This window comes from Ciconia boyciana, chromosome 10 (assembly GCF_034638445.1).
Source record: "Ciconia boyciana chromosome 10, ASM3463844v1, whole genome shotgun sequence".
NCBI classification, from domain to species: Eukaryota; Metazoa; Chordata; class Aves; order Ciconiiformes; family Ciconiidae; genus Ciconia; species Ciconia boyciana.
This window is the reverse complement of record NC_132943.1, coordinates 26,496,017-26,518,157: the sequence shown is the minus strand read 5'-3', so window position 1 is coordinate 26,518,157 and position 22,141 is coordinate 26,496,017. Positions and strand designations below refer to the sequence as shown.

At 36.9% G+C, this 22,141-nt stretch overlaps 1 protein-coding gene across 1 annotated transcript in view; it reads left to right on the top strand.

Moving 5' to 3' along the window:
* The window catches only part of PDE11A (phosphodiesterase 11A), a 138,147-nt gene that overhangs the window by 65,920 nt on the left and 50,086 nt on the right, over positions 1 to 22,141 (top strand). The window contains exons 6-10 of the mRNA XM_072874404.1: positions 3,719 to 3,854; positions 6,323 to 6,398; positions 7,878 to 7,945; positions 8,320 to 8,412; positions 11,782 to 11,832. Coding sequence (XP_072730505.1) covers positions 3,719 to 3,854; positions 6,323 to 6,398; positions 7,878 to 7,945; positions 8,320 to 8,412; positions 11,782 to 11,832 — 424 coding nt within the window. The remainder of the gene's footprint in view (positions 1 to 3,718; positions 3,855 to 6,322; positions 6,399 to 7,877; positions 7,946 to 8,319; positions 8,413 to 11,781; positions 11,833 to 22,141) is intronic.

Below are 22,141 nucleotides of genomic sequence, written 5' to 3'. Positions count from 1 at the left end.
GAGTCCAGGGCCACACAGAAAGACAGGTAGAAGCTAGACCTCTTCCATGCCTTATCCACTAGTTGAGAGATGGGAAAGGTGAGACAAATGGAAAAGGAAAACAAGTGATAAAAAGTCAGAAGGTTTAAAAGGAGATAAATAATCTGCCGATTCATCTGGGAATCACAAGATATTGCTTTTGACAAAGAGCTTCAGAGTAGCAGTTGGTCTTTCCTAGGTCGATGAAATTGGTGAAAATACATACCTTTTGTTCAAGGACAGGAGTATGAATCAAGGGATGTGGTGGTTATTTCTGTTTTTCTCAAACTTGATCTGTAGCCAGATTAGTCAAAACAATGTAGAGTGGTGTCAAGATAACCAAGCTGGCTCATTTCTTGTTACCATAGTTATATTAGCATGTTACCAAAAAGCAATTTGTAGTAGCCTGCTCTGCATGTAGTCAAGTCAAGATTATTTTAACTTTAGTCTGAGACATGAATAAATACATGCAACCTGGTAGCTAGTCTTTATAAGATTTATAAAGGTATATTTCTGTGTATCTTAATATAAAGATTTATTGCTTTTTCTTTTATTTTTCATCCAGTGGAAAGTGAAGTTGGTTTTACAAAGACCAGGGTTAGACTGGCAGGTATGACGTCACATTTGGATCTAGCACAGGCACAGCTTGAGTTCCTGGCACTATAGAGGGAAAATAAAGGTTATTTAGGATACAGAACAATGCCGCGAGCCCTTGACATTTGAGCATTTTTCCTAGTGAGTTTTGCCCTTTTCATTCTGCAGCCCTAACTGATGTAAAGTCATGAGACATTTCATGTGGAAAAGAAATGGCAAGATGAGTTTCTTCATCATCACACCAGTGAAGATAAATATTTCTTTGAAATTTTAGTGGAAATCCAAAGAGATTATAGGCTGAGAACAGTTCTAGTTATAAGTTTTATCTGAAAGAGAGAGAAGCTCCAAGGACAATATACTCCAAGGACTTTTCATGTCCTAACATACTTTGTCATACAGTTTTAGAAGAAATTGGCTTTTCTTTTGCCCTTCTTACATCTGGCTAATAGCAGTTCACCTGTTTAGTCCCTAAATATTATAATGAATACGTACATCTTTTTTTCTTTGCTGTTGGTTGGATAAATGCAAGTGTGGTCTTGCAAGGTAAAGAAATACCTTGCAAGAGCACACTTGCATTTATCTGTTCAGTTTGCAATTTTCCAGTGCACACCATGATCAAGTTTATTATCCATAATGGCACACTGATGCTCTCCTTGTTGCCAGTCATTTTGTTCTTGAAGGACAGGTTTGCCAAGTCTCCTAAATTTTCACTTCCTTTGAAAAAAGATTACATAAATCTTAGAAGCCTTGAGGGTTCAGTTCTGATGTATTCTGGATGAAGATGAGCCTGAGGGAAGGTGCTGTGGGCTATGTCTTTCCTGCACAGAAGAAGTCGTCTTGGCAGATGATGTAGCTGAGATTGCAGCTCTCTAACCTGAGTACCACTGGTAGTGGAAAGGTCAGCTGCCTGAGCCAGAGCGTGGGTTGTGTGGGAGAAAATATCTGTGCTCCCTCCCAGTTGGGCTGGTACAGAGAAAGTGCTGAAATCCCTGCTACCACTGTTTCACCACCACTGTCCCTGGGATGATGTGCACTCAGGTATCGCCACATTCCCTGCAGTATTTTTATGCTTCTTAAGGCATCTTTCTGCTCTTCTAGTCCTGGGAGCTGGTAGGGTTCCTGCCACTGTTTAGAGAGGATTGAAGGTACCCGATTTTGGCTTTACCACTTCCCTACTGTACTTTCTGCCATCCCTGTCAGGGAGGCTTTGGGGAAGATAGCAAGGCAAGCAGCTGCATAAGGGGAGCCTGCAGCACTGCTAGGTGCTCTTGAGCTGGGTTTACTCTCATCCCTGGCATGTGATGCTCCTGCTAGCGCGTGGGCAAGCCAGGGAGATGGTGGCATGCAGCTGCCTGTATCAGTCGAGCAGGACTCACTCATGGCTTTCCACAGTTTGGAGAAAATTATTGCTTGTGATTTTTAGAGTAGCTTCTGAGTGTTCTGAGCTGCTGAGGGTGGAGAGAGCGCCAGCTGGCTGTGATTTGCATCAGAATTAAGCATTGATATTTCCTCCTAGTGAAAGTTGAGTGCCTCTTTTCCAGAGTGTAGTTGTAAAGCACTTGCTAAGAATGGAGACAACGTAGTAGTGTACATACTTTTAAAACTTCTTCCTGAATTATATCTTGTTTCTTTTACTTGAATTCATTTGCTGCTTAAAATGCTTGACACTCATAGTCCAGTCCCAATTTAAAGTGTCCTATATTATACTGATAATATCATCCAGATTTTTAAGGTATGAACTGGGAGCTATGCAATTGAAATTAGATTGTTAGCCTTAAAGATTTTTTGCTTCTCAAGTATTGATGTCCTGAAATAAATTTTAAATTATAAATGTGAATTTTTTTACTTAGCTCAAAAAACATTATATTTCTGTAAAGGTTCCTATCAAAGTATACACATAACATTTATTAGTCACGCAAAATTCTTACCCCAAATGAAAGTTGATACTTAGATTTATTGTGTAAATCATTATTATTATCTTTATAGTCTTTTAAGAATATTGAGTTTCTTTCAAATGAGTGACTTAGTTGAATTAGTCTCCAGAAAATCAATGCAGCCAACAAAAATCAATCCTTTCACTTTGATTGAGTCTTCCAAGTGTTTTACCGTGCATCCTTCTTTCATTCATGTGCATTACTTTGAAGCTTCAAGCTATTGTAGTCTTCTCCATGGCTGCTCAGAGTCACTTTTTTCTAAGTAATGTTTCTCAGGTGTTGAAAATTGATCAGTTTTCTTCTCAAAACTAAGACAACATGCATTTGTTTGTTCACACATGTTAGCTACCCCTTGCCAATGTCAAAAACCTGTCTGCAATAAGTCAATGAGAACTTTCCTGCTGATTAGATGAGGTATAAGGTGAGGACTTTAAGGTCTGTGTAAATACTGAGTTTTCTGGAGAAGCTGTGGTGGAGTGTGGTGAGTTGAGCCCATAATTCTAGTGTCTTATGCTCATTTACTGACAGCTCTCTAGCCCCTCAGTAGCTGTGGCAGAAGCTCAGCCAGGAAAAAAAAAGAAACATGCATGCATTCTGTGTCTGCTTGGATCCACCTGCTGCAACAGGCTTACATTATGGATTTTAAGACTTATTTCATGATCCCTTCTTCAGCCACTCAGGACTGGCATGTCAGACCAAAATAAAAAAAATGGCATTTCCCTTGACAGGAAAATTATTAGAAATATGAATTTAAAATACCTCAAATTATTATACTAATTTGAAAAATTAAAGTCTTAAAATTATATACTTTCAGGTAGCTCTACAGAAAATATTACTTAGAACTGGTTGCTTTTGATGAGTAGGCCTGTATCCTGCAGAAACTTCTAACATAATCCCACTCTTGATTCATATGTAAATGCATTTCATTATTAAATGCTGCATTTCCTTTACTTGGGAGACCAACACTATTTTCAAAAGAAAGAATTGTGTAAATGAGAGAACTTTTGATGGATCATTTCAATAAATACCAAATTATTGTTCCATAGGTAATGCTTAGTAACCATTAATAACTGTGAATGGTTCTGCTGTTCCTATGAATATGCCTGTAAGACATGCTGGACTTTCAAGCAACGTTGACTATTCTTTTCTTCCCTTGTTATGCCTTTTGATAGTTTCAAAGACAGCGTGGAGAAATCATCATCTTATTCTGACTGGCAAATAAATAATAGCATTGCTGAACTCGTAGCTTCCACAGGTCTCCCAGTGAACATCAGTGATGCTTATCAGGATCCTCGCTTTGATGCTGAAGTAAGAGTTTTTTAGAAATGTAAATATACATCACATTTTCGGCATTGCAACTAATATAACACAATTTTATCATTATAGCCAAGTGGCTGTAAAACATGAATATTTATTTTGAATTATTTTTTCTATCCAGTATGTCGGCCTTCTCATCTGCCGGTGTTGACATGGCTTTATACAGTAAACACAGGTCACTGAATTAGTGTATAATTTTAGGCAGTTACTTCGTCTGTCCATGATTCTTTTTTTTTTTTCTATTTATAAGTGATACCTTCCTCTGTCAAGTGCTTTGATATTTATGCAAACTGATTTTTATTGCTGAAAATTCCGCTGTTGGTGTTCAGTGTTAGCAGCACCATTGTTGTTAGCTGTTGGGGTGACTGGGACTGTACACACACAGAACCGGTATCTAGAGAGATAAATGTTGTTTGTGATCTAAGTTAGCCAACTAACCTTTTAATTTGCACAAATAAAATATACACACTGGATTAGTTATTTCTCCAAGATACATATCACTCCTAATAAAAGTTGTTTGTGTATCCTAAGGTATTCATTCCAGCCTCAGTTAGGAAGGTGTAGATACAGATAAAAATGTATATGTATACTTAACACCTGAATAAATGTTAGAGGCATATGCAAGGACAAAATCTTCACCGAATTCTATCCAGTGAAACAGTGTTACTACAGGGGACTTGGCCAGCAGTTGGGCAGCAGATTAATAAGTGGACAGCCTTGTTCAGGAAACTTGCCAAACTATATTACTACAATAAGTGTGCTTGGAAGTGTTTCACGTTGAGAGTTTGCTTGGTTCCAGTTTTATTCCATGTGTCATTACAGGGATTATCTCTCAAACCAGCAAAATTTGTCAAAACAAGAAAAATAAAAGGGGCCTGCTGTAAAACGTGTACAGGAAAGCTGTGTTGATGCTAATTTGTTCAGAATTCCAAAAAGTACAATTAATGCCTGGGGTCTTTTTCTTGCCAAAGAGATATGCTAAAATAAAGCATGCCAGTCCTCGATATATTTGCAGTTGTACTTTTAATATATCATGTCCTGAATAATTCAGCTCTCTTATTTGTTTCACAGTTAGTCCTTTCCAAGTTAGGCGCTGCCCAATTTATATATAGAAAAAGAAAACACTTAATACAAAGGGCAGTAATTATTTTCTGATGGTGGGTTCCTATGAAAATTTAATTCTTAAATTCAGTTGTTACAATCAATTATTTCTACAGACAGTCAAGTGTAGTAAGAGGAACATATTATCCCTTAGGACTTAGATAGAATCAAACATACATTTGTAGTTATGAACAGATATTCTGTTCTCTGCTTCTATTAAAAACACTCTCTTTTTTTCTCCTAGAACACTGTCATTTTCAAATGTTGATGCTCAATTTTCAACTCATTCACTGGGATTTTAATGCCGAAGTATTTTCATTGGGTTAATTTTAAGATATATATCTGAGGCAATTGTTCCCCCACCCCCATGGATTTTAGGTGGCACTCCACGCTGATTTCAGTGATGAGTTCTGAGTATGTACAAATAAGCAGTACTCTAGTAAAACGCGAGTTATATCTTTTGCTAGCTAGGAGATCACAGTGATCCCATCCCGCCTCCAGTATATGAATTATTGCTGGTCTTTTCTTCTATAACGGATTGCCTGTAGCACTGGCAGTTTCAGTAAGAGAACATCTCCTGATCTCCTGTGAGTGAGCTCATCCCACTCTTACTCTAATCTCTATTGAAAAAATATTTTCTTTTCTTGAGATTTTGCAGCAATGGCCCTAAAGAATAAAGCTTATTAACCATAGAAAAGAGAGAATCGGTGACACTTATAATAAATTGCAAAGTTTCATACTATATTAGATAGAAAACAATAAATGAGGCAGAAAATTCTCTTCAGAACTACAGGACCAATTAAACCTACATAGAAAATCTCAAATCTTGATTTTTGACCCCATCCTTCCATTTCTTCCTAGCTTGCACTTCTGCACAATTCCCTACTTACTCTTGCCTTTCTTCTGAAAATGTGTATTTCCTGTAAGCCCCCTTTTACAGCTGCTTTGCTAAATCCAATTTGTGTTTGACAATTTGGAAGAGTATTTCTAAGGCACACTTATTCAATGGGGGTTGTCTCTGCTAATCCACTAGTGTAAATAATCAAAAAATTGTCTGGACACTGCCTCAATTGCAGTTTGTCTTAAATTCCAAGTCAAATAGTGTAAGCTTTCTGTGGCAAAGATGGCAATGTTTGTATTTTCTTTGGCAATTTTTAGAATAATCCGTGTGACTTTTGGTTAATCTTACTGTGAATAAGGTTTCAGCAGAATTTTTTTCTGAGTGAGAGCTGGTCCATATAGAATGATATTTATAAATGTAAACTTACTCCTTGACATTTGTATTACTATTATTCTGGAATGTAAAAGGCTGCAAATGGTACCTACCGCTAATGAAAGCTCTCATGTCTATATTTTAGGCTGACCAGATTTCTGGCTTTCACATAAGGTCTGTTCTGTGTGTTCCTATATGGAATAGCAGCCACCAAATAATCGGTAAGACCTTCCTCGTAGCTGCATCATTTTTGTGCTAATGTAAATTTAATTCTGTCTTTTTAATTCTATGTTCCTTTTTCTTCTTTTTCCCAGCTGAATATTGTTAAGAAGTTACGGTACCTAGGATGCATGCTAAGTATCCAAGAAGGGATGTTTTGACTTGGATACTGTATGGACTTTTTCAGCTTTCCCATTGTGTCATTGTTAAGTTATATATTGTATTGAAACTTGAAGACTAATGAGATGAAAACAGAAATTCTAACAATATTAGTGAAAAATGCTTGATATGATTTGGTACTTTTCTTGGGTCTCCCTTTTTTGTATGCAACTCAGGCAACTGTTTCTGCAGTCCCGCAAAGTGATCATTTCCCTCTTTAGTGATAAACTACACAGTCAGGGAAGACTTACCGGAGAGGCTGTGGCAGCTGTCAGAGTTGCCTGTGGCAGTGGTGTGTGCTGGATCAGGACGTGACAGGGTTTTATTGCTTGTTTGATAGGATGCTTCTCAGCTATGATACACCTGCAATTGGCCCTGTGTTATTACTTGCTTTTGGCACAAAAAGGATCGCCATTTGTAAATAACAGTGCCAGATTCCTCTGTAACTTTCCACAGAAGAATTCAAGTCAAAGCGATAGCAATTTAAACCGGTAGGGCAAGACTTACATCCCTGTGTGTTGAGGCTGTTCAGTGAGAGCTGAGATCAGTAGTGCATTGCTGAAGGCACTTGGTGCCATGCAGGATCAGGATCTTTGAGCTTATTCAGCAGAGATGATGTGGGAATTGAGTTATTTAAAAATATGGCTCATTGTTTGTTGTGAAGTGCGTATTACCTTAAAGAAGTACAAAGAAACTGAACTCTTGACTGCTGATAGCTCTTACAGTATTTTTCTACGGGCATATTGTAGTTAAATGAAATAGAAATGGTTTGTTGCAGTAGAACTCAATATTAGTTCAGCTAGAGCCAAGAGCTTTGAACACTTTTTCTTTTTCAAGTGGTTTCAGGAAATTACATTTTTTTCATTGGTTCAATAAATTTATGGACCAGTCAGGAGAAAAAAAGGACTTATATACCCAGGTGATGCTAAACCAACTAAGACTTTAGGAATGAAGATACTGATTGAGCAAATTATATTAGTAACTCCAAATTGCTAGGGGAACTTACATGATTGCTGTTGGCAAAGTGCTCAAGTTCTTTTCCAAAGAGATCTTTAATCCTTTGTGAAAAGCGTTGTAACTTTTAGATTTGCAATATTATACTTGGAGAGTAAAGAATAACAGTTGAAAGTAATAAACTGAGTTCCGGTATCAAAACAATCAGACTTTCACATGTTTATGTCTGTTTAATGATTTTCAGAATAAATATTTGCAGTTTTGCTTTTCAGTTTGAAAGATGTATTTTAAATGTTACCAATGAATAAAATATTCTGCATTGTGAAATAATAAATGAAGATTGTAATTCATATTAACTCTTTCTAAAGGGGTAGCTCAAGTGTTGAACAGGCTTGATGGGAAACCCTTTGATGATGCCGACCAGCGACTGTTTGAAGTAAGAAGCATTCAGTTTTGTAGCAATAACATACTTTTTCAGCAGGATTTGGTATTTCTGGGTAATGCTGCTTCAGCCTACTCCAGGGAGGGAGGAAGAATATGTTGTCTGTATTTGTGATTTGACATTAAATCTCAGAACTCCTCACTTAATAAGGTTGCATCCTAATTAAAACAAGTTTCTTGCTTCTGATCTTTCTCATCTTGTTGAGGCCAGTGACTTACCTGCACTCTCAAGATAACCTGTCTAAGCATGATTATTCCTAATATTTTCATGCAGTTCCTTTCCATGATTAAGCCAGCATTCATCTTTGTGTTTGTATTATAACTGAATTATAATTGACTTTGTTTTATTTTTTCTCTCTTTAATTTTAGGCTTTCGTTATTTTTTGTGGCCTGGGTATCAACAACACAATTATGTATGACCAAGTGAAGAAATCCTGGGCAAAACAGTCTGTGGCTCTTGACGTATGTGTACATCTTAATGAAACCTTTTCTTGCTCATAAGTGTCACATGTAAAAGAACCTACTGCTTCTGAATTTATTGTAGTTAGCATCATTTTCTATATCTTCCTCTCTGCACCTTGGAGTGTTGTCTTAAGGTAATGCTGAAGGGATACTTTCTCAGGGTACGCTTAGCTGGGGAGCTCATGCACAGCTTAAGTAATTTTAAATCTGAGTATCTCATTTGATGCCTATGTTTCTTACATTAGAAGGGGGGACAGTGATGATGGAGAATCTAGTTTCTTACAGGTGTAAGTGTAGGAATTAATCTAGGCTTTATATGTATTTTCTTGTCCATCAGTAACTGAAAATTCCTTCGAATTTGATATTTAAGATGGCTTGTTGTTTTTCTAGTGTTGTAAAGTGTAAGTAAAACATACTGTGAACAGGACAAAATTTGAAAAAAGTGATCATCATCATAGGGTTTTTTAGTATCAAAAGCAACATCTGCTGAACCCTTACCAGATACATGTCTTGCTAGAATAAAGTCAAAGCAGGATGTCTGGCAGCTCAGTAACAGCTCTGCTGTGGGTCGAGGCCAATACATAATGCAAGGTCCTGGCATTCCAACTCGTCATGTCTTTCTATAAAATACATATACAGTAGGTAAATGGATGGAAAGCTTTCTCTTTTTTTTCCCGTTGACTTTGTAGGAATTTCTTTTCCTGTTTCCACCTCCCCCCCTCATGAAGAATGAAATCTATGAGCTCCTGTAAAACAAACTCTAAAATGCAAAACATTTTTTAAAAAATTATGATTATTTAAACTTCTATAAGCTGATTCAAAAATAAAGCACTATCTCTACTATATTCTGGAGATTTTAAATGTAATCATATTAAAAATAATCTTGGTGAGAACAAAGCTTGGAGTTTTGAGGATAGCTTTACAAATTTACATTATTCCTACTAAAACAATAATTAAGAATGATTTGAATGAAATTTAAGATCTTAACAAGCATTAGGCAAGACTGGTTAATCTTAAAACATTCCTCTGATGAAAGGGTAATGTCACTGAGATTTCAGTATTGTTTTAGATTTCACTTGCGATAAGAGAAGAAAATGATCTAGCTATCCCTGATGTGTGCACACTTTAACTGTGTAACTCCTTTGAGTTTATACAGTACCGACCATTACAATAAGAACCACAAAAATAGCCTGATTGAGATAGGAATTTATCTTTTTTAAAACAAAAATCAAACCAAACTGGATTGCTGTGAAGATGGCATAATGTTTTTTTCTTTGCGTTAGGGTTGGAGATATTTATCTGTGTATTGGGGATCTATCCTGTAAAGCATGTAGGCATGTTAAGGCTTTTTGCAGTCAATAGGACTGTTCATGTTAGAAAATATTCTAAGCATAAGTGGCTGCTTTATTATTCCTAGATATGTATTCACTTAGGAGGAAAAGTTAAAAACTTTCCTTTTCAGGCCCCCTGCAAGATTCCTTATTCTTTACCTAAAATAGTCATGAATTACTATAAGCCCTCATATGCCCCAGATATTTGTGTAATATTACATCTTAGAATGAATATGCCTCCTGGCAAGAAAAACAAGCAGTGTCAGATATCACTCATACACATAGGGATGGAAGTTAGCATAGAAGTTTGTTATTTACTACTGAAATCAAGGAAATTTAAATTTCTTGGTTTAAAGTAACAGCTTCTTTCTTTGATCTAAAAAAGACTAATAGCCATATAGCTTGAATGTGGATTATAGGTTTGATAAATGGCCACTACGCTTCAGTGAAGAGTAATTCTTTCTATAAATGAGCTACAACTCATGATAATATTTGTGTAAAGTAATTGAAGATACAGCAGAAAAGTACTGAAAAAAGAATGGTATATGCTGAAGGACTGTGAATCCATTTTTCAGTAATAGAAATTTTTATTACTATTTATGTATTTAGCTAGGATGACATTGATATCAGATGTAAAATAAATCAGTTTGATACATATCATAATAAGATTCTTATCCAGATATACAGATACTGTTTGTCATATAGAATTCTCATAAGATTGACTAGTAAACAGAAGACCAAAATGTAAAAAAATGATGGGGAAAGGTTGACAGTAGGATGCCATATGGTTCGAAACCGGGCTAAGTACTATTTTATATATAAAGAATGCAAAATTTGCAAATGATTCAAAGATTAGAATAATCAATATTAAGGAAGACTGTAAAAATCTAGAGGGATATAATGAATGCAGATAAAGCAGAAGCTTGACAAGAATTTTGGTATTAAGTGTAATCTGTCATAGCAGAAGACATAATTTTACTAATCTTACAGATTTCTGAGAGAAGCTATGATATGGTTGGACAGAAAAATAGATACTATTTGAGGAAGGACATGATGTATAGTTATAGAAAGTAAAACGTGGGACAGAACAAGTAAATTGGTGTTTGTTATTTATTCTTTTATTGTGCAGGAATGATTTCCTGTTACTGTGAAAGATGACACCTCTAAAACTGATATGAGTAAATACATCTTGGGACTTATTGCCACAAGGTATTGCAAGCCAAGGGCATTTGAGATAGAGTTTAGGCATTTGTATGAGTAACAGAGACATTCATAGATGAAAACAATTTCAAAATGAGAAATATATATCAAAGCTTTAGCACATGAGCAGATCAGGTGTTGCTGTGTGGTGAGGAGGACCTGTCCTTGCTAGGAGTGCTCTGGCTCTGTGAGCTCCCTCATGGACCAGCACCTCATCCCACACACAGTCAGACCTTGCACAGACAGTACACAGGATGGCTCTTGCACCTTCTGGAGTGCTTGTTCAATGTTAGTATCATCACGTAAGGATATAATCTATTCCATGTAAATGTATGCATACTTACAGGTAATAAGAGGAGGTCTGCAGTACCTTGTGCATTATATTTGATGCTTTCATCTCCAGAATGGTATTGAAGAGAATGTCAGGCATAGCGTAGAGGTGCTAATTTGCATGCAGTGATGTGCCACTAGCAAAGGCATTAAAGCTTTACAGTATAGCAAAAGGCATTATTTAAAGTCTATAAATCTACTGTTATTTTTACATTAAATTCTTTCTCTTTTAATTGCAGAACTCCAGGAGAACAATGTAGGAATGCTTATAATATTAAATTACTTACTGTCCATAATTCCCTATAAAATTCCCTGCAATATAAATGCCAAATGTATACCTGATAACCTGCAATTAGTTATTATATGCTGACATTCAGAACTGAATTACCATGTATAAATATTAATTAGATTTGTTTTAAACATCATTGATTAGACTGCAGTACAGAGCCCTATTATTTCTACTTGTCAAGTCTACAAAAATGATTTTTTATCTTTTGTTCTGGGGCAGGTGTTATCTTATCATGCAACATGTTCGAAGGCAGAAGTTGATAAATTTAAGGTAAGGATTTAAGTTTTTAGTTATTTCTGAAAATATAACAGTACATTAAAATGGATATAGATTATCTGAGAGAAAAGTTTTCATCGAAAGCAGAAAATCATAATTAACAATGATTTACAAAGGATGTATTACATGTTAGGCTGTTAGGCAGGGAAGGCAGAAAAAGTCTTTCAAAGGATAAAGAGCTGCAGTGATGGGTGCACAGCGGCAAAATACCATTGTCCCAGCACCAGCTGCTGGAACTGCATGTCAGCATGGGGTTGGTGGGCCTCCTCAGCAAGGACCACCATAGGGAAGTCATACCACAGTGGGAGGTGAGGAAGACTGGAGAAAATGAGAGGAACTTGAGACTTTACATGCCTATAGTGTGGAAGCTGTCCTGTGTTTACCAAAAAAGCAGAGCATTCACTGTCTAGATTGTGCATAGGCTCAGAAGGCTGGACACAAAGTGAGAAATCTCCTTTGTGTAAGCGCCCTGGGCAGAACTGTAAAGTGATGTGTGCTGAACATAGCATTGCTAGGGACCAATAATTATGTGTTCTCACTGAATCCTGCCTTGCCAAGGGGTAGAGAGTAGGGGGAACGGTGACCTTGCTCTTTCATCACTGCCAGCACTCCAGCGCTGCTTTTGTGATAGGCTTTGTTTGTCCTTTTCTGCTTGAGGAAACACTAGGGAAACTTGGTGGCACTTTCCTTGGCTATGAGGAGTCAGTGTTGTAGAGGGCTTCTCAAAGCTGTTTGGGAGGCTCTCGTGGGCGGGTATCAGTGTTGGTCTCCTGCACGCAAAGTGCATCGGAGACTGTGGCGAGGCCTGGGAAGGAGATCTGGACTGTTGCGACCCCGCACTGCTGGCATTACCTGCTGTGACTCCCTGGCACCTGTCTGGCTGAAAAATAGATGTTTGGTTGTTTTGACGCTTGGCTGGCTGGCTGCAACCTGATCTCTGCACCATGGGGATGGTTGTGGTGGAAGGGGGAAGCCATGGGTGACTTAGCAGAGCTGATACTGATGAGTTACTTGGGTTGAGGAAGGGCAGCTACTGCTAGTTAGTTAATTAGTTTGTAGATTATTGCCCAAATGATGGCCGTGCCTTAGAACTCTGTATCGATACCTGGTGATAAGGGTGTATTATTCTCCCTCCATTGTACTTATTGGTGCCCACACTTTTATAAGCTGAAGATTAGATTACTGAATAATTGCTGGAATCAAACATGCTTGAAGATCATTCCAATGCTGCAGCCAGCAGAAAATACTTTTTTGTGCTTAATAAGTTGTAGGTTATGTTTGGCAAAAAGAACACTGAACACTGTGTGAGAGAGAGGGGGGAAAAAAGGGATAAAGGACCATAAATATTCTTTTTTATTATTATTATTTTAGTTTTCCTTAGAATAAACACCTGTAATATAGCTTCTGTGACTGTCAGGATTCAACCAGTATCTTTCTACATACCAGAGGGCCATACTTCTTGGTTGCTGTCAGCCATTGAAAGGCAATTCTCCATCATGGTCTGTGTAGTTGAAATAAAAGCCTGCTATGCTACTCTTTGGTCTTAGATACTAGTGTGATGAAGAGCTAGTCTACTTGTTTTCCCAGGTGTCTTCATTAATAGATTTGCCAGTCTCCAAGTAAGGAGTGTCTTGTCGTTATCCATTTAGCTTGAAGGCATGTAACTATCCATTTAATGGTTAATGATAAGGTAAAGGGAAATTAAAAACATTTATTCATTAATAACCCCGATAGAGACATTTTTATAAAGAACATAGATGAGAAAATGAGGAATATAACCAAGCTATGCTTAAACTAAGCTGAGATACTTTTTCAGAAAAATGTTCCCTTTGCTATATCCAGTTGTCTCACTTTCAGTTCCTGACAAAATGAGTGCCAGGTAGTCTTTGTTAATGCTTTACACTACTGGTTGTAAACAAAACAACAAAAACCCAGAGAGGACCAGCGTGTCTTGTGGGCCTTTGACAGAGAGCTCATCCCCAGAGAGGGCCATCCATCCATGGGGTGAAATTGCTCCCGTCTCCCCCCTTGCAGAGCTCTGGCAGCCGGTCTCCCTGCCGAGGTCTCCTGGGGCATCCTACCCTGAAATCACTGCTCTTTTCTCTGTTCATTATATAGTTATATTTTGGATAAGCCCTTTGTTATATTAGGGTCATATTCTAGACTTGACTGGCTAATAAACAATTCCTCCCTCTGGGGGTGTTTGGGGCTGAAACTGTCCCCTCTCCCTTTGGTGATTTATTGGCAGATGTCAGAGGAAATATGTGTTACGATTTACCCGATGTTCTGGTGCAGTCAGAACAGGAACAAACACACATGATAGAAACATCTAAATGAGAGTAATGCCAGTAGTTCACTTACTGGCTCTTGACTGACACGGGACCTAACCGTAATTAATGACTTTGGAGTGACAATACATTTGAGTTGACAACTTTTCAACGTATTACCCCAAACATACTGTAACTGGACCTCAGCAGCTTGGAAATAATTACATATTCTTCTTCCTAGTTCAAGTTGTTTGTTTCCGTCTTTGTCATCTTATTTCTTTATAGTCTTAATAAGATGCTTTTCCATTAATTTTTATTTGCCTAAGATCTCAAGAATATTCTGATACTAAGTGAAAAATTGCAAGTGTACCTGAAGTTTATTTTTCCTCTGGCTTTTACCAGTGGATTAATTTTATGGCGTTACAGAAAGCCTAGCAAGACTAGTTAAAGTTGGTTGGTTTTTTTTACTTGAAATTTTATCAATAATTTCTTACTGTTATTGGATGAATTCACAAATATACAAATTCACAAATATACTTGGTATCTTTTTAAGAGTTAAACATAATCACTGTGAGCAGGCTTGGTAAAATAAATAACATTTATTTCTGTTGCTACTAATCTTGTCTAAGAATTAATGAAACAACAAAAAACTCCACCTTAATAAGAAACCCTTAAGAAATTAAATACCCTTCTCCAGATGCTAGGATGGGAAAAAGCGCAGAGCACCCTTGGCTGTGGAGCTGGAAAATACAGAGGGAAGTTCACAGTATGGAACAATGAAACATGAGTGTATGATAATGGACCATGTCATGCAATTGGCCTAGTCCATATCTGATTTCTACAATTGTCTAAAAACAAAGCAGCAACCTAGATTCACATTGAACATTTTTTTGCACATTTTTGAAAGGATGCCACTTCTGGTGTTACTAGAATATAGCTTTCACTAATAAAAATCTGAAAGCCACATTTAAAAATGCTTATATGATTAGAAATTGTTCTATTAATGAATGGATCTTTTTCTTCTCAGAAGAGAATCCAATTATGTGAATCATTACTGTAAAAATTCATGTCACCAGTCCTTTTCATTATTTGCATTAAAGCTTTTGGGATTCATTAGCACTTACGCTAGCAGACACGCATTTCTCAGGAGGCCAGTGTGAGCAGGACCACTGTGAGGCTCAGAGGCAGCGTAGGCAGGCGCAGCTCTGCTGACCTGCATGGAGCCACCCACTCGGTCTGCTGCCCACGCCCAGGGGAAGTGGGAATGGAAAATTCATGCCCTTAACCCAGTGAGCTTGTTCTAGTGGTAAGAGAGGGGGCTTAGCCCTCCAGGTAGACACAAGTGGAACTGCAGAGATCTGGATTCAGAGCCTGAGCAAATCCCTTAGTCCCTGTAGGTGATAATCTGGCCCCGGGGAAGGTAATGGGAGGTTTGCCATTGATTTCAGCAGGATGTTGCTGTCCTTGGCTTTGTTTGGCATTTGTAAAATTGCATAGTAATGTTCACTCTGTCATCTTCCATCTATTTATTCATGGCAGTCAGTCTTTTGTATTGCATTTTCTGACAGAACAAGATCTCTGAAAAAAGTTAAAATTTAAGATCCAGTCCTCTTTTTATGCAAGTTTAAAATGTATGTTAAGTGAAAATTTGAGTTGGCATGCAGTGTAAAATGGGTCCTTTTTCCTGAAAATGAGTAGGTTTTTAAAATGGGGAAAAACACATGGAAGCTTAATTGATAGAGTTTCAATAACAAGCAATTGAATCAGAATTAATTATTAATCAGAATTAATCATGGGGTATCTACCATTATTGCTGTATTTGGGATATGCCTGTACTTCCAGGTTCTAAGAAAGAGGATTTGCTTTTTGTGAATGATTTATAGGACTAAAACAAGAGCAACAAAACCATACAATTTATAGTAAGCATTATACATATACTCTCCATTGCCAGATTATTTTACATTTATTTGCTACTCAATGTTTTTCAACTTCGAATTTTTTTTTTTAAGATTTAAATTATGATGGCTTAAAAAAAAAAAGTAAAAATCATTTAAATCCGATATACTGCAAAGTTCATATAAACTGCATAATATTTTTTAGGTTTTCTGATATGTGCTGCATTACTATGATACGTAGATTTCTGATACCGCTGCTCTAGATATCAGGAGAAAAATTAAACTTTACTCTTCATGGGTGTTTGCAAGTAAAACAAAAAAAAAAACCCCACCTTGAGTGCAAACATTTCTTGCATTTCTCTTCTGAGACTGTCTGTCTGAAGGCTTGAGCCTGATTTATCCCAATGCTTCTCCTCACTTGCATGTATGTTAAGTACACTAAATTAAAACTGAATTTTGGCAGGATAAGCTAAAGTAATGCACCAATGAATCATACCCATATCAATATTCATTTTATTTTTTTAAGAAGTTAGAAATAGATACGATTTTAAAAATTGTGGCAACTCAGTTCTCTCTTGTATTTTAGACTTAAAAGAGAATTCCATTATTTCCGTTAGGTACTAGCGCTAATGTTTAGCTATAAGCATTTGTATTATTGGAATAGAAAAATGTAAGACTAGTGAAGTCTGATTAACCTAATATTGATGCTATCCTATAGCATTGTCCTATAGTGCCAGGTTTCTTCTCATTCAAATGCAGGTTCTCCAATCCTAAAAACAGTTGTCTTTTAGACAAATATAGAAAGCCAAGATACGTGAGTAAAGAATTTAGAATTGTGTCCAAGACATTTATAGGAAGAGTTACTGACTTCTGAGACAGTAATGAACAAGTCCTGTGACTTAGCAAGCAGTCCCACAAAAACACATCACCTTTAAATTTAACTAATACCGTTTCCAAAGAGAATATGTAAACACTGTCCTATTATGGGTAATATACAAGAAGCTATTTTTAAAAAGCTAACCTAATTGTGCAGCTGTGAATGGTATAAGCCAGATCAATATTTAATGACTACGATGCATTATTTATAGCCCTGTGAGAGATTCCCGTTTTTAGGTCAAACAGCACACAGGAGAGCTACACAACGGAAAATAATGTATCACCTGCTTTACAGAATCTTTGATTCAAAATGTAGCGTGAATAACAATTCCTGTATTTCTCAATCCTGTAGCCTGAGGTGTGGCTAGTTAAGACCTACCCCCAAATAGGGAGGCTTTTGTCTCTCTCAAAAACACAGACATTTAACTAAATAACAACGCAAAGAGTTGAACCAAAAAAGGAAACAACTTTTAGGACTGCTACTGTATATGACAATGTAAACAGTTGAATCCATGAAAGATGATGGATTTAAGTGAATTTGATACTTGGAGTGTGTTACATGTATGATATAAAATGAAGTTGTTATTCATGTCTTATGCTGTTACAATTTTATACCCACGCTTAAATGCGTAACAGCGGGCAGCACAATAAAAAATTGAATTTTATGTATTAATTTTATCGCCAATCTCTGTAAGGATTGGGAAAGCATTCCTAGGCTATGTTATTCTCTGCTGTGACGCCATCTCTCAATTTAGAACTATTTTAGTCACTTTTATGTTCTGGTAATTAAATCATTTGTAGTGGTTTATAGTAATTACATTATAGCCTTCCTCAGTAATTAAATTTCAGAAAGGCAAGCTGGCCTTTGTGTTTTGCACCACTTATGAAATATTGCCATTTAAATATGTATAGCTAGAAGATGAGGTTTTTACGCACTGATGACACTGCCGTTTCAGTCTGGTAACATGGGCTTACCAAGGACCAAAGGCATGTATCACACTGCAAAGTCAGTATTGCAAGCCATGGTCCCAGCCATACATATGGTGAAACACATACAGCTCTTCAGAGACCTACAGTTCTATGTAAGTGCGTGAAGTTATTCACATGCTTAAGTGTTTTTCAGATTGTCCCCCAAGACTAGTCACGTAGACTCTTGAACTCCTCTTTGGCTGTCACAGGAGGGTCTGTGCTGGCACCGAGCTTTTCCCCAACGCTATTCCAGCTGCTCGAGTTCCACTGAGTAGCAGCAATGGTGAGAAAAATAAGGAGAAACCTTGAGGGTAAACAGGGCTTAAGTGTTAATATTGAGCTGTGTTCCCTTTTTCCCTTTTGAGAAATGCACCTGTTCACAAGGTGTGAAACACGGTTTGTTTTCTCTGCTTTTCCACATGCACTGCCCACATAAGACAAGACCTAAAGCATAGTGTTAAGGGTTTTCTAATTCATGAAACTGAGGTCTTTATTGTACTACATTATTTCATACACTTTTACATGTGCCTACATCTTCAGTTGTCATGGAAACAAGACGTCAGGAACACATTGCATACACTGAAAATTATTAAAAATAATAAGTAATGATTAAAAGTAAAATACTGGGGTTTTTATACTAGTTTCTGAAATGTGAGGCTGTCATCTGTTGACATCAGGCTAGTGCTCTGTAGTTCAAAGATATATGAAACTAAAAATTTTTTTTAAATTTCAGTGAAAAGAGGGAATGGCATGGAGAAGAGGAGTAGGGAAAGATTGTTCATGGTCTTTTCTCATACAGTGTTTAGGTTTAGGGGCATCAGATGAAATTATCAGAGTACAGATTTCAATCTGACTGAAGATCTCTCTTCAGCAAGCATGTAGTTAAACTATATGACCTATCACTGTAGATGTTAATGAGTTAAAAATGATGAATTAACAGAAGGAAAAGACAAATGAGGACTGTTGTACAAAGACAGTCATCTCTGGCTCAGGAAATCTCCAAAGTGCAGCTTGCCGAAGCTGAGGGGAGTGCACCAAAGAAGTGTGTTTTCTCAGTTCAAATAGTATTCCCTGCTCTTGGTCACTCTCAAAGCTAAGGTACAGGGCTTAGAAGGACCTTTGGTCTGACGCAATACAACTATGCTTATGTTATTAATCAGTGTCTTCCAACAGCACTGCTTGGAAAAAAACCAGGAAACTACATGCGTTGCATCACTTTTTATCACCCAGAGAAGAGACCATGCCTTGTATGTTTCAAATGAAGAGAAATGTGCTTTGACTTGATGGTTACTGTCATAAATCTCAGAAACTGCAGATACCAGGGTCTGATGAAAACTCCCGAGTTTGCTGAATTGTTTATTTTAGTACGAGCTGTTTCTTTTCCTTTCTGAACCACCTGCCCCTGGAAGCATTTCTGGATTGTCCTGCTAAGCTATTCTTCAGCTCCTTGTCTCAGTGCCAGGACCTGTGATTCTCAGGTGCACTTCTCCTAATACAACAGCCCTTCTCATACAGATATTGTTACCATCATGAAACCTGTTCCAGTGTGATAGGTTTTATTGAGAATAAGGCATATAAAAGAGCAATATGACAGTTTGTGGAAAAAGCCTGAGGTTTTTTGCTTTAATTTCTTCCATGAGGCATTTTATCGGAAATAAAGTCCTACTAGACTGGTGTCATACTACAGTGTCTACCCTAATTCTAGGGATAGTTAATAGAAAAAGCTAATGGGAATTCTGAATTTGCTTTCAAAAACTTAAACATTCAGTTTTATTGAAATTTCATCATTTGAATTTACTGGCTTCACAGTTGATCAAGATGAGATTAAATTGTTGCGAAAGGTCACTGAAAGGATTCCTCTTGTATTTCCAAAATGACAACATTTATTATTTCCAGGTGAAAACATGGAGCTCCCAGAGTAAAATGTTCCCTTCCCTCCAGGGCAGATGAAAGGTGAATGTTCCAGGATGTTGTGGAGGGAGAGTTTACAAGGAGTAATTTAACCTGGTGAGGCTCAGGCACTGAGCTGCTCTCTGAAGGGGCCAGCCCTCTTTGATGGCTATAGAGGGGTAAAGGCAGTCTGTAGCAGTCATGAGGAGTACATCCACCCCATCTGCCCACCTCTGAATATTTGTAGTCTAACTGGGCAGGTTCCTTGCCCTCATGTTGTCATATCATCTGAGCAGGGCAGGGCATTTCTTCATGTTTTGGTTTTTCATCTGCGAAGAGGGGACAGGAATATTAAAACATCTCTGTGAAAGATTTCAACATTTCTGATTTCTGACTGCAAAAGACTTGTATGGTGCAACTATGTTGCATTTGTATGATAAGCCCGCACAAAACCAGTTTATTTTGTAGTGTAGGAGATAAGTAAATCCTGTTGTTAAAAAAATATTTCTCTTGAGGAAAAGCTATATATGATTTGAGAGAGTTAAGGCAAAAGAAAGAAACCTGTGGCCTCGAAGCTAGATAAAGCCCACAATTTAATCATATATCCATGCCCAGACAATTTTTTCTGTTCATTTATGAGTTTAGCACAGGTCATGTGCTAAAAATTAAAATGAATTTTTAAAAGGGATAGGCTTCTTTCAGCATGGGATAGGTTCTGGTCTGTGGATTACGTCAGGGCAACGGTGTAATGCAGATGCCAATAAGGAACTTCCTGTGGTATTTTTTTAATATGTAAAGGCAAAATGTATTCTTAAGTGTTTACGCTATACAGAATAATCTCTGAATATATTTACACTGTAGGTTACAAAGAAGGGAGCTTAAGAGTAAGGATTTAAAAAAATGTGAAAAATCAACATTGCTATTCTGACTGCAGAGTAAAGACACACAGTAACTAGAAATATTAAATAATAAATGACTACTCCTAAGAACAGCTACTTCATAGCTAGACCAGAGCTTAAATCTCCTTGTTAAATACCTTAACAAGTAATAAACTTAAATCACTGAAAATAACAGAAAATTAAAATTACGTGCATGGTCAAAACCGGTCTTTGTACTACTTTTTAAAAAAATCCTTCTTCTCTAAAGCTGAAATAGATTTCAGCTGATTTAGATAATTCTAAGAATTTCTGCTATACTCTATTCTTTTACAGTACTAAAAAAGCATTCTAAGTAGTTTAAAATATTACTGACTTATTGCTTTTAATAGTGGCTGTTTTTCAGTTTCTTAGTAATTATGCACACTAACACAGTGGTACTTCAACAACAGAAATTTTCAGCAGAGGACCAATAAAACACTTATGGTTATTAATTTACCCATACTAAAAAAAAGTGTGCTACTACTTTGCTGCTCTCAAATACTGTGTTTTGTTATTTACATGGGAAGTTTTGTATTTCTTGCATCTGTTTTCATATCCAAAAACATAGTTGGTCCAGGACTTCATAATGCTTTAGAAAAACAAATCAGAAACAGCAATTGTTGGGGACATAGTATTGCTCACAAGTGAAGGTGAAATGATTTATTATCCAAGCAATAATTGTTGTCTGTCCTTCAATCTGATCGGTCATCATACTCCACAAGAATCTCGCGTCAGCTGGAAAGCATCGAGGAATAAATACAGTTCAACATTGCTACACCATTTAGCCAACAGCCATGCACAAAGTGATAAGGCATAGAATACATTTAAAATGTCATGCAAGCCTGAGGAATATCTGATGAATGATTTAAAAAAAAAAATCAACAACACTTGTCAAATGATAAAGTAGTATGCTTCAGTCAGTGACAGACTTGGGAATTTATATTTGGAAAGGTTTTCAAACAGGAAGAAAAATCTACCTAGCAAAGACTTGTGCACTTAAATTGGACCAGAATAATTTAAAAAATTGGGGTACTTCAGCAAGTGATGGTACTTTAGGAGTTCTTCACTGTGGGTTTATCATGGTTCTTTCGCCATCAATAAGGAGCAAATTATTCCCCGTGCATCTGATAGACATCCCTGGGGCTAGCCCTGTATGTGACAGCTCACTGTTCCGAGACCTGCATTCCCAGACTGGCCCAGTAAGACCATTGTACTCTTTGTTTTAACTCATGGAAAAAATAAAGAAATCCAGAGAAAAGGCATAGTATTTCACATTAAAATTATTCTTTATTTATCTGTGCTTGGATTCCTTTTGTAGCCCCAGCAGACTGACAGTTATAATTGGGAATTTTCTGATTAGAAAAAAATCAAGTTGCTTTTCACCAAACTTTATTTGGATAGAAATTTTCTAATTGGCATTAATATTATCAATGTTAATTTTAAAATTAAACAAGCTCCTTAGTAGTTGTACTGATTTTAAAACCAGGAA